Source organism: Melozone crissalis, unplaced genomic scaffold, assembly GCF_028551555.1.
Source record: "Melozone crissalis strain CALT ecotype California unplaced genomic scaffold, PUWL_Pcris_2 ptg000063l_1, whole genome shotgun sequence".
Taxonomy (NCBI): Eukaryota; Metazoa; Chordata; class Aves; order Passeriformes; family Passerellidae; genus Melozone; species Melozone crissalis.
The window spans coordinates 7,470,055-7,482,284 of NW_026535841.1; the positions used below are offsets into that span (position 1 = coordinate 7,470,055).

Consider the following 12,230-nt stretch of genomic DNA (forward strand, 5'->3'; position numbering starts at 1 on the left):
GTGTCCGCACATGTGCCTGTGCGTATATGTCTGTGTGTCCCGCGCCCGCCCGCGCCGCCGCAGCCCTGCGGAGCCGCCCGCGCCTTCCGGCGCCGTGACCCGGCAGTGACGCGGCCATGGCCGCCCGCTGAGGCGCGCAGCGCGGCCGAGCCGGCGGAGCGGGGCGGGCGGCGGCTCCTCGGCGTTGGCGCTGTGTGCTCGGCGCTCGGGTGGAAGCGGGTGCGGCCGTGCCCCTCGGCCGGGGCTGCGGGTGCCGCCGTGCCCCGGAGCGGGCGGGCTGAGCTGCGCTCCGTCCCCTCAGGCGCGGGAGCCGCCGCGCCCCAGCTCCGCCGGGCCGTCCCCGCGGCTCCGCGCCGCAGCGGCCGAAGATGAGGACCGTGCTCATGGTGGCGGAGAAGCCGTCCCTGGCGCAGTCCATCGCCAAGATCCTCTCCAGAGGTAGGGGAGGCGGGCGGGTGCCGGTGCCCGGTGCTGAGCCGGCGGCACCGGGAGCTCTCCCGGCACGGCCGGGGCACGGGGATGTGTGCGAGCTGCCGGGGCTGCTGTCAGTGCTGTGAGGGGGAGAAACAACCTGGGCAGCGGCTTGGTTGTCTTGGGGCCGGAGCCTCCTGTCCGGTGGCTTCGGACAGGTTCATTAAAGAACGGGATGTCCCATCAGATTGTTTTTATGGATCCCTGTTTAATCCAAGAATAAAGGAATCTAGTTTCAATATTTTGTGTAGCTCTAGAGTGCCTTAGAGCATACGGTGTCTGGAAAGTGCCAGTCAAGTAGCAAGTTGCTGTTCTGAGATTTTTGAAGTAAAAGTTTCATAAATCTGGAAAATAAAATAAATTGATTGTAAGTGTGTGATCTAGAAAACTGGCTGTATTTTTGTAAGGCATCATGGTGGGAGGGAAGGGCTGGTGGAGATAAATTGATAGTTTCATTTGAAGAGGAAATGTACTTTAGGAAAGCCCTGAATTGATACTTAATTAAATAAAAGTTTGATCAATGAATAGAGTTTTGTGATCAGGAAGACCCTAGCTGTAAGATCTAAGGGAAGTGGGATGTAATTTCACACAAAACAATTTGTTTCACTAGCTGGGGTTTTTTAGCTCATTAATATTTATGATGCTGTTTTCACAGGGAACATGTCCTCTCGCAAGGGACTCAACGGTGCCTGCTCTGTGCACGAGTACACCGGGTCCTTCATAGGACAGAGTGCCCACTTCAAGATGACATCAGTGTGTGGTCACGTCATGACTTTGGATTTCATAGGTATTTGCCTGCTCAGATGTTTTAACTAATATGGCTTGTAGAGCTGCCAGGTCCTTCAGAAAAAGCTAAGAGGTTCCTTGGGATACAGTAAAGCAAGATGTGTTAGTGTAGAAAATTTTCTATAGAAATTTTGGAAGCCAAGTGTTTTTCAAAACAATGCTGTTTGTTTTATAAATATTTCTTCAGAGCTCCATTAAATATACTTTTGCTTTTCAGGAAAATATAACAGCTGGGACAAAGTGGATCCAGCAGAACTTTTCAGCAAAGCTCCCACAGAAAAGAAAGAAGCTAATCCCAAACTGACCATGGTGAAGTTTTTACAGGTACTCTTTCTTATGAGTAGTATTTAGAGTTATCATTTTCTATGTTCCTAAATAAGAATTCCTCCAGGGAGTGGCTCTTTGTCACAGTTAGATCTATTTTATTAACATAGTAGAAATATTTTTTTTTTCTTGTTCTTACACTGTCTGAAATCTTTGTTAATTTACTTTTCCCATTGCCTTCTGAGTTTTGTGACAGTTGATATCCTGCTTCTCAGAATTGGAGCATTGGATGCAAGTTTAGCTTTAACAGCAAGTGCAAGGCACAGCTTATAAATGCCTTCTTTAAAATAAGTCTGTGTTGGTTACTGCTCACACTTCACACACATGCTGAAACCAGAAAAAGAAATGTATAGGTAGGGAGAAGGGAGGTGTTTTTTTGAGTTGCTGAAGAACTGTGCTAATTTTTCTCACAGGTGGAGGCAAGAGGCTGTGACTGTATTGTCTTGTGGTTGGATTGTGATAAGGAAGGAGAAAACATCTGTTTTGAAGTAAGGTTTCCATTTTTAAGACTCACAACACCATAATATATGTCTGACAAGACTACTAATGCATTGTTTTATGAGTATACAGTAAAATTCAAACTAAAGTTGAATAAAGTTTTAAAGCCATAGAGGGCTTTGGTGGAAAAACTCATATGCTTTGAACTCTTAAGATGTCAGTTAAAGAGTATAAATGAATTTCAGGGGTGTTGCTCATCTCAGAAGAACAATCAGGCCTCTTAAATGTTAGAACATTCCAGTGCTTCAAGAACTGGTCTGTATTCCACAGCTGGAGTAGTTATTTTTATGTCCTTGTAAAACTTCATCTCTGTTATCTTTTGTTTATTAAGCAACTAGATGCCTTAGAGCACAGAAGCTGCTTGCGAGTGTAGGCATACTGCAGAAATTTGGCCTCTGCACATAAAGCATAGAACAAAAACTTTGCTAGGATTTTTTAAAAATATCCTATTCCCAGAAATCTACATGAAGAGTATTTGTTTGGAGATTTTCTTTAGATTAAAGAAACACATTTCATGAAGTGATTGTTGTAAGTTCTTTACATACCCCTGTATCGTTACTTGTGCCTTAGCCATGAGTAGAATAAACCCAGATAGACACTAGTACATGTTCACCAAAAGGTGCTGCAGCTGCATTGGTGAGTGTCATTGCCCTTAGCCAAAAATACTGATTTGCTCCCAGCAGTTGCTGTATAGTAAATGAACCCTTCAGTTGTTTAATTCTTCATATGCTTTTGAGTGGATGGACAAATACTGCTCTGGAATATCAGTTAATGTACTGGCATGACATCTTGCAGTGACACAGAAACAAATATTTTGTGGAGAATGTTTTTTTATCTTTAGAGAGAAAGCCTTTATCCTTCACATCCTCTTTAAGTATGCTTGTGATTTTCCTTAGGTTCTTGATGCTGTTCTGCCTGTCATGAACAAGCCCCGTGGCACGGAGAGGACGATTTACAGAGCTAAGTTCAGCTCCATCACCGACACCGACATCTGCAACGCCATGAACCACCTGGGAGAGCCCAACCGCAACGAGGCTCTGTCCGTGGATGCCCGCCAGGAGCTGGATCTGAGGATTGGCTGTGCCTTCACAAGGTGACAGCACAGCCTGCAGACAAAGCCTGCAGGTTTTGGAAAGGTTCAGGAGTGCCTCTGTGCCCTCGTGGTTTGACCCCAGCCCAGCACCACCCAACCACTCACTGGGGTGGGGGAGAGTTCTGGGTGGGTAGGAGTGGGAAAAGTCATGGCTTGAGAGAAAGACAGTTTAATAGGTAAACAAAAGCTGCACAAGCAAAGCAAAATGAGGAATTAATTCACCACTTCTCAGGGGCAGGAAGATATTCAGCCACCCCCAGGAAAGCTGGGCTCCATCACCCATTATGTTTACTTGGGAAAACAAATACCATCACCTCAAGTGTTCCCCCCTTCCTCCTTATTCCCCCAGCTTTATATGCTGACCATGATGTCACATGACCGGGAATATTCCTTTGGTTATTCAGCTGGGATCAGCTGGTCCTGGCTGTGTCCCCTTCCAGCTCCTTGTGAGGCAAAATGATTATGTCCACATTAGCTGTAATTTCTCAGAATGCTCTTTTCCTAATGCCTGAATGATTATATAGATTACTCATATTTTGTGCATGTATGATGACAAAAACTTCTGCTTTTCATGGGAATGAGGATATTAATGTGTACATTTCTCATTTGGTTTTTGCCCCTTGCCTTTCTCTTAGGTTCCAGACTAAATATTTCCAGGGAAAATATGGGAATTTAGACAGCTCCCTCATCTCCTTTGGGCCATGTCAGACCCCAACACTTGGATTCTGTGTTGAGAGGCATGACAAAATCCAGTCATTTAAGCCTGAGACTTATTGGGTGTTGCAAGCTAAAGTAAGTTTTACAGTACTTGATTTTACAAAAGAAATGCATTTGTATTTTGTTCATTCATAATTTCTTAGCTGCTGACAAGAATTCACAATGCCTATAGTTTACTCATGTGTTCTCATTCTGTTCACATGTGTGTCACCACTCTCAAGAACAGATTCCAGGATGTCAGTTTTGCATTAGAGTGCTTATTGTCTGCTGCTTATAAGAATTCTTCAGTGCTAATCATCTAAGCTTAGATTCTGCCAAAAAAACTGCTTAAAACGGTGCTCTTTTGTTCCCTGGGGTCCTTGGACTGACTGTTGTTAATTTGAATCCAGGAATTAATTAGCCTGCCAACAAACATTGGCATTGCTGAGTATTGGAATTTTAAAGCAAATAAAATGCTCATTGTGTTAATTGGCAATTGAGTCCTCAGAGTACTTTGGCAGCTTGGAGTGGTTTTACAGCCTCGCTGCTGTCCAAGCTCTGGGAGCAAACCAACAGGGTTTTATGGCTTGTGATCACAAGGATTTTTTAAGCAAATGAGGGATTAATGGTAAAAATTTGCCATTTTTGTATTTTAAAAGTAAAAAAAAAAGGTGAAATCTAGCATCTGCTGTCATCTGTTGTGATGTGTCTTGTGTGTCACGCTGGGAAACACTTGGTGCTGTTTACAGAGGGGTTTGTGCTCTCTCATGTTGGTCACTTCAGACTAATTTTTGTACATGGGGCTGAAAACATAACCTAGTTACAGTTTAATACAAAAGATTGAGTCTGCTAAATCAGAATCGTAAACTTTGAATTTCTGCCTATTTCAGTCTTTACTGTTCCCAGCACTAAACAAGAACAGTGTTTCAGTTCAGTCAGGAATAATTCTGGTCATTCCCCAAACCCCTGAACCCTAAGTGCTCCACCCTTCACAAAAGCCCCCCCAAAAAAGAGTAAAACTGCATGTTTGGGCACTGGTGTCCTGGGGTGGGTTTGTCCTAAATTTGTCCTAACAAATCCTATATATCCTAGGATTTGCTTGCTGGACTCTTTTTGGGAATATGCATTCTCACACTTGTAGGAGTAAAGTTGGTGAGAACTATTTTTTTTTTTTTTTGACCAATAGGTGAACCCTGAAAAAGACAGTTCTCTCACTTTGGATTGGGATAGAGTGAGGGTGTTTGATCGTGAGGTTGCTCAAATGTTCCTGAACATAACAAAGATGGCAAAAGAAGCAAAGGTAAGAATATTATCCAAGTGCCAGTAGATCCATATTTCATTTAAAGGAAATACAATTTAATATTTCATTTGCTGTGTGTTGAGACTTTTGGTCATTTTTTTAAGGAGTGTAGAATATCTGTATTTTGATTTTTATTTCATTCAGCTTTATGTAAATGAGAGTAAAAGGCAAGAGATTTTTTTTTGTTGTAGATTGTACTGTGCTGGTGTGGTCATCTCAGCAGAAGCCTCTTCTTAGTATTGACTTTGGGAATGCTCATCACTCATGATAGGAACTCTTCATTACTAAACCTGCTAGGAAATACTGTTCAGATGTCTCCAAGCAGACCTCTTATTTCCCATGAGATATTGAATAAATTGGAATTTAATTATGCGTAGGGCAATATTCCTGCAGTTAAATATTTAATTATGTGCATGGTGCAGTCTTTATAGCCAATTAACTTATACTTTGCTCTGTTCAATATTTGTTTGACAGTGTGTTTGGATTTAAGTGCTTATAGACATCAAGGTTCAAAGACTGCTTGAAGCTTTTAAAAATCTGCATTCTTATAGTTAGGACTGTTGCTTGGAACGAGCACTAAATCCTTGTAGCACTGAAAGCAGGAGCTGCTGAGGTAAGTGGGAAGTAAGGACAGCAATAAGCTGCCTTGCTGTGTTCTCAGTTAGTTACAGACCTGATCTAGTCCTGGCACAAAGGGACTTTCAGACTTTAATTTTAGAACTTGATAAAATTATCTCCAGTCAGATTTTCTGAAGTAAAAATATACTGGTGGTTACTGTTTTAAGGGAACAAAGCAGATATTATAAGAATAGACAATGGTAGGTTATGATACATATTTATAGACATGATTAAAATTATGCATTTACCAAATGTCAGAAGTTTTACTGTGAAAATGCTCTTTTCTAGGTAGAATCTGTGAGTAAAAAAGAGAAGGTGAAGCAGAGACCACTGGCTCTGAATACAGTAGAAATGCTCCGAGTGGCCAGTGCTGCTTTAGGTAGGTACAAAAGTTCAGATTTTCACACTGTTTTAAAGAAAGTATTTTGGCTTCTCAAACAAAACAAATAATACATGATTTTGGGCAAAGAATCAAGTTTAGGAAGCTGCTTGTCAAAAGTGAAATGTTTGGCAAGATCAAGATCAATCATATGGAAAGGACAAATCATAATGTATTTATATACTTGGGTAAGGTATTCACATACAGGGATGTGAATATGATTTTTGTTTTCTCCTGTCCCCTCTCAGGAATGGGCCCCCAACATGCCATGCAAATAGCAGAACGTCTGTACACTCAGGGCTACATCAGCTACCCTCGAACAGAAACCACCCATTATCCAGAGAACTTTGACCTGAAAGGATGTTTGAGACAGCAAGCCAATAACCCTTACTGGGCAGAAACTGTGAGTACATGAAGCAAAAGCTGTACTATCATTCTCTAGTCTGTTTCAGACTAGATCTTGCTTGGTGTATTATGACCTGTAGGCCCTCAGAAACTTAAAATATCTCTAGTTTCTTTTATTTATGTTGTATTGTTATGGATTTGATATGAGTAAGCCATTTCTTCCTTCACCCAGGTAAAAGTATTGCTATCAGAAGGCATCAATCGTCCAAGGAAAGGCCATGATGCAGGAGACCATCCTCCCATCACCCCAATGAGAGCTGCAACAGAAGCAGAATTAGGTACAGGCAAATTCCTGTGTGAGGAAATCAGTCCCTTGAGGTGTAAGGTGCCAGTTTCAAAATCACTGAGATGCAACAAAAAGTAAAATTATTTGAATGGCAAGAAGCGAGGAGAGAGCAAACTTGATCCTCACTGAAACTTCTGGTGACAGTGAAGTTCAGAGCTGCTTTAGCAGTTGATCCTTGGGACTATAGTACCGCCAAGAAAAAGAAAACAACTAATACCTATGTTTCTAGGAGAAATTTGTCCCAGAATAGTAACTCCCAAGTCCTGAAGTTTGGTTATATTTGGTGGCTGAGGTGTTGTTTCTCCCCAGGTGGAGACGGGTGGCGACTGTACGAGTACATCACTCGGCACTTCATTGCCACTGTCAGTGCTGACTGCAAGTACCTGCAAACCACCATTTCCTTCAGTATTGGCCCTGAAAGATTTACCTGTGTTGGAAAGGTGGTAACTTCACCAGGTAAGACAAATCAGAAGAAAGTATTAGCTGCAGATTAATTTTTTTTCTCATTAATACACTGAATGGATATAAAAGTGAAGCTCTGGGGACAATTGCAATTGTGAAGACATTTTTGAGCTCTCAAAACCAGAGACAAAATCTTGTCCTAATTTTCATATTTCAGTTATGATAGAAAAAGTGTTATTTTTCATGTAGTAGTATCAAAGATTTAATGCCACATTTGCCAGTGTGAAGACCAGTCTTTTTACAAACAGTAAATGCCTTTTAGGGGATAAATTACACAAAGGCAGAAGTTTTTCCTTGGGCCTCTGTAAAAACAATGCAGCAGCACTACTGAGACTTTTATGGTAAACTGGCAAGTTGTTTCTTTACTTACAGGGTTCACAGAAATTATGCCGTGGCACAGCATCCCATTAGAAGAGAGCCTTCCCCACTGTGAGAAAGGAGATCTTTTTCCAATTGGTGAAATAAAGTTACTGGAAAAGCAAACCAGCCCTCCTGATTACCTGACAGAAGCAGAACTGATCACTCTGATGGAAAAGCATGGCATTGGTAGGAACTTGCATAACTTCCATTGTTCTGCAGTACATCCACCAAGAGTGCAGAGTCTGAGTCACTCCTCTGCACTGTCTGTGTCAGTGATGAGCACTGACACAGAGCCCTGAGCACTTGGATATGTACAGTGATCATCTCTTTCCCTTTAAACCACCATGCCCATAGCTCCCCTCAGCAGATGGTAGATTGTTTCTTCCCCCACGTTCCTTTCCCTTTCTTGTCCTTATTTTGAGCAGTTTCTGGTTTCTGGCCAAACATTTCTGGCCAAAGCAGTATCCTTTCATAACACATCCCTGTCACTTCTCTGTCAGAAAGAGCTGATGTGTGGAAGGAAGCACCTCCTCATTCTTAGGAATGATTTCTTGTCTTCACACTTGCTTTAGCTTTGCTCTCTTCAGTAATCCTTCTGTATCTTATTATACAATTTACCACAATTCTACTTTCCTTTATCAGTCTGACTTGTTCCTTTTAATGTATTTTCATTAATTTGCCCCATCAGAGCAAACACAGTCTCTTACTCTACTGTGTTTTTCCAGAGTAAATAACTGTGAGAATAGGTGTCTTCCCAATAGTAATTCCTTGGAAGAGATGAAAGGATTAAGGTTAAACCATATGTTTCAGACTTACCAGAATTGCAAAGGAACATCAGAGTTACTAGAGAGGGAGAAGTTATGCACTGGAAGTTGGGTAACAGTGAGAAGGTATCTGAATTTAAGCAGTCTTAGGACCTCAGTAATTTGACATTAAACCAGAGAAGCCAGAAACAAGTCATTTGTTGAAAACTCTTTTTTGTTCAGTGTGGATATATTGTTTTTCTTTGTGTGGCAGGAACTGATGCCAGCATTCCAGTCCACATTAACAACATTTGTCAGCGAAACTATGTCACAGTGGAGAGTGGTCGGAGACTGAAGCCTACAAACCTTGGCATTGTTCTGGTTCATGGTTATTACAAAATAGGTCAGTTAAATGCTCTTCCCTTTCCATCCTCTTCCTTTCCTTTCCCTTTACTATATCAACGGCTGATGTAAATGTCTAAGTAACATTTGTCTTAAATAATGCTTATTTTGGTGTCAGTTTAGGTATGAATGATTTCCTACCTCCATATTTGACCTTTCATTGCTGCTGTCTCTGGTTTCCTGTTAGATGCAGAACTGGTTCTTCCTACAATCCGCAGTGCTGTAGAGAAGCAACTCAACCTAATAGCTCTGGGTAAAGCAAATTATCATCAGGTTTTGGAGCACACCCTTGACATTTTCAAAAGGAAATTTCACTATTTTGTGGATTCTATTGCAGGTAAAACTTTCTACATGTGAAGTTCCCTACAATTACTTAGTTGTTGCATAGAAAATACTTATATATTAGGCTCCTTTCAGAGGTTTAGGCTTTCTGAAAAGTTGTGCCAGGACTGGAAGTTTCCAGTCAAATTAATTTGCTCTCCAAAGGGAGATGGACTGAATGATGTCTCCAAAACTCTACTTCACGTTTATTTTGTGCCTGTACAGTGGCGAATTTTTGAAAACTTGAGGTTAGCTGAACCAGTATGTTTGTGCATGCTCAGTGCAAAATGCTTTGTATTTGTCTTTGTAGACAAGGAAGAGCATTGTGAGTAAAATATTTTCATTCTCACTTCTTCACAGGTCTAGAGATGATTTTGTGCAAAGTTTCCTCTTAAGAACCAGAATTCCAATCTAAGTGTGATTATTCGTTTTGCAGGTATGGATGAACTGATGGAAGTGTCTTTTTCACCCTTGGCTGCCACAGGCAAACCCCTTTCCCGCTGTGGTAAATGCCATCGATTCATGAAGTACATTCAGGTCAGTTTACCTCATACTTGGAACTGGAATTTCACTTGCTGGCGCACTGAGTATAAACTTCTTTTCTATTATTGAACTTCAGTTCAAATGTGGTCATCACAAGTTCCTTTCTAAAACAAAAAGGCTGATAGGGTTTGCCTTGGGGAACAAACCAGAGAGCAGCTCCAGCTGGGTTTACCACAAGTTTTAAGCTCTGCTGACCCTGCAGTTGCTCAGGAGATTTGTGTTCTGTTTCCAGGCCAAGCCGAGTCGCCTGCACTGCTCTCACTGTGATGACACCTACAGCCTCCCCCAGAATGGTACCATTAAACTCTACAAGGAGCTGCGTTGTCCCCTGGATGACTTTGAGCTTGTGCTGTGGTCATCTGGATCCAGAGGAAAGAGCTATCCACTCTGTCCATACTGTTACAACCATCCTCCCTTCAGGGACATGAAAAAAGGTAGGAGCTGTGCAAACATGTAGGTATCATCCTCCCTTGAAATAAATTAGGTACAGTGTATACAATGGGCTTTTTAGGAGTTTTAAAATCAGTGTTGTTTAGTATAAAGTGCTGTTCAAATTAGGCTCTGGATACCTAAAATTCGTGTTAAACTTCCTGACCAAAATGTATTAGTTAACAAATTTTTGAAGGTTTTTTTTTTTTTTATTTGAAGAAGTAAGAAAATAATTTACCTGCATGCACTGTAGGTGACCTTCACAACACTCAGCACACGGTGAAAGACACCAAGATACTGATGCCTTGCAAATTTGAGTAGGCTTGGATAGGAGTATAAACAAAGACCAGGTCTTGGGAATGTTCTGATAGAGATAAATGGTGTGTTAAAAGCTGTTAAAGGATATAAAAAGAGGTAGACTTTGCAGTTAGTTTAGTGACTGTGGGACTGAGACTTAAAGTAGTGCACTGAAGCTTTTCAGCATCTTTTTATTACCATCTTTTAATTAAAAATATCTTGGACCAACAGTGAGTATTTCAAGTATAAAATAACAGTTAGGCAGGAGCCATACATTTAATTGAAAATGTAATGAGTTTTCATCACTAATCTGTCTAAACTGCCTGTACTGTACAGTGGCAGTATATGGCAATTCTGAAAACCATTATAGGAAAATTTTTCAGCAGGGGATTATTCTGAAACTGTGAAAGGCAAGTTGCCATTTTGGGAGCAGTTCCAACCTTCAGTGATTTAGAAAATGTACAGTATACTCAAGTGTCTCTGGCTTCTGTGTCTCACTTCCTCCAAACTGGGTAGTGAGATAAAGGGTGGTGTGGTTTCACTCTTCTTCCCCAGGAATGGGCTGTAATGAGTGCACCCACCCCACGTGCCAGCACTCCCTTAGCATGCTTGGAATTGGGCAGTGTGTGGAGTGTGAGAACGGGGTTCTCGTGCTGGACTCGACCTCAGGCCCCAAGTGGAAGATGGCCTGCAACAAATGCAACGTGGTCGTGCACTTCTTCGAGAACGCCCACAAGGTGCGGGTGTCGCCCGAGACGTGCGACTTGTGCGAGGCGGCGCTCGTGGACGTGGATTTTAACAAAGCCAAATCCCCCCTACCTGGAGATGAGACCCAGCACTCAGGCTGTGTGTTCTGTGACCCCGTGTTTCAGGACCTGGTGGAGCTGAAACACGCAGCCATGAGGCACCCCATGCACCGTGGGGGACAGGGGAAGCGGCAGGGGCGGGGAAGGGGCAAAGGCCGGAGACCTGGAGGAAGGCTCAACCCAAAGAAACCCAAGGACAAAATGGCAGCTCTGGCTGCTTACTTTGTATAATGGCTACACAGCAGGAAAATAAACTTCTTATAAAAATGTGTTTCTCTTTGAGTTCTTTTTTAGGGATCTTTGATGTTTCATTGCTTTCCTGTTCTTAGAACAGTTAACACCTTAGGTTGCTCCCAAAACAAACTATTCTGGATGATCTGTCAGTAACTGAGTAAGCCTTTAAGCTTTTAATTGGGATTCATTGATACAATTAGAGCTCACAAACAATAGGGAGACTCAAGAAGTCTGCTTGGGCTGTTAACTGTGGCTAATATAAAGGAAATGGAAATTGTCTCTTCTGACATTTCTGGGGCCTTTGTCGGCAATGCTAGTGCCAGGAATATAAGAACTGATTAAGATCAGTGTTATGCTGGCATAGTCTTTAAGTGTGGCATGAGACTTGCTTCATCTGACTTTGAATCTTCAAAAATAATAAATGATTAGTAGCTGTCAGATTTTTAAATTACATATGCAATAGCAAGAGCACTGCTTTAAGTCTGTCATTCTGCTGCATAAGTGAATAATGCCAACAGACATACAAAATGGAAATTATAAATGTGAAGGGGAATATCTGCCTTGAGCAGTGATTCCCAAATTATGGCCTGCACAGACAAGTTAGTGTCTCACAGTTAATGGGGCCCAGTGAAATGAGACCTCCTCCTGCTGCTGGAAGACAGATTGAGTATCCATGCTGGTTTATTCCTCTGTGGTCACACAGCAGATCGTGTCTGACAAAGTACAGTTTGTTCTGTCTGTTCCTAGCATTGTCATTTCAGTGTTGGTTAGTTTTGG

General features: G+C 42.0%; 1 protein-coding gene across 1 annotated transcript; it reads left to right on the forward strand.

Moving 5' to 3' along the window:
- Window positions 1-277: 277 nt before the first annotated feature.
- TOP3B (DNA topoisomerase III beta) lies at window positions 278-11,458 on the forward strand. The gene is made up of 17 exons (XM_054288711.1): window positions 278-438; window positions 1,127-1,258; window positions 1,475-1,581; window positions 1,995-2,069; window positions 2,976-3,172; window positions 3,808-3,964; window positions 5,055-5,168; window positions 6,075-6,165; window positions 6,414-6,568; window positions 6,743-6,848; window positions 7,166-7,312; window positions 7,691-7,864; window positions 8,696-8,824; window positions 9,011-9,160; window positions 9,581-9,681; window positions 9,920-10,121; window positions 10,969-11,458. Exons 1-17 carry the CDS (start codon window positions 369-371, stop codon window positions 11,448-11,450), a joined length of 2,589 nt encoding a protein of 862 aa, XP_054144686.1. The 5' UTR covers window positions 278-368; the 3' UTR covers window positions 11,451-11,458.
- Window positions 11,459-12,230: the final 772 nt, after the last annotated feature.

Excerpts from the sequence above, each read along its gene's own strand:
- TOP3B (XM_054288711.1), top strand. The coding sequence starts at position 369 with ATGAGGACCGTGCTCATGGTGGCGGAGAAGCCGTCCCTGGCGCAGTCC. Across the intron at positions 439-1,126 it reads CGCCAAGATCCTCTCCAGAG|GGAACATGTCCTCTCGCAAG; the intron begins GTAGGGGAGGCG and ends CTGTTTTCACAG. Across the intron at positions 6,166-6,413 it reads AGTGGCCAGTGCTGCTTTAG|GAATGGGCCCCCAACATGCC; the intron begins GTAGGTACAAAA and ends GTCCCCTCTCAG.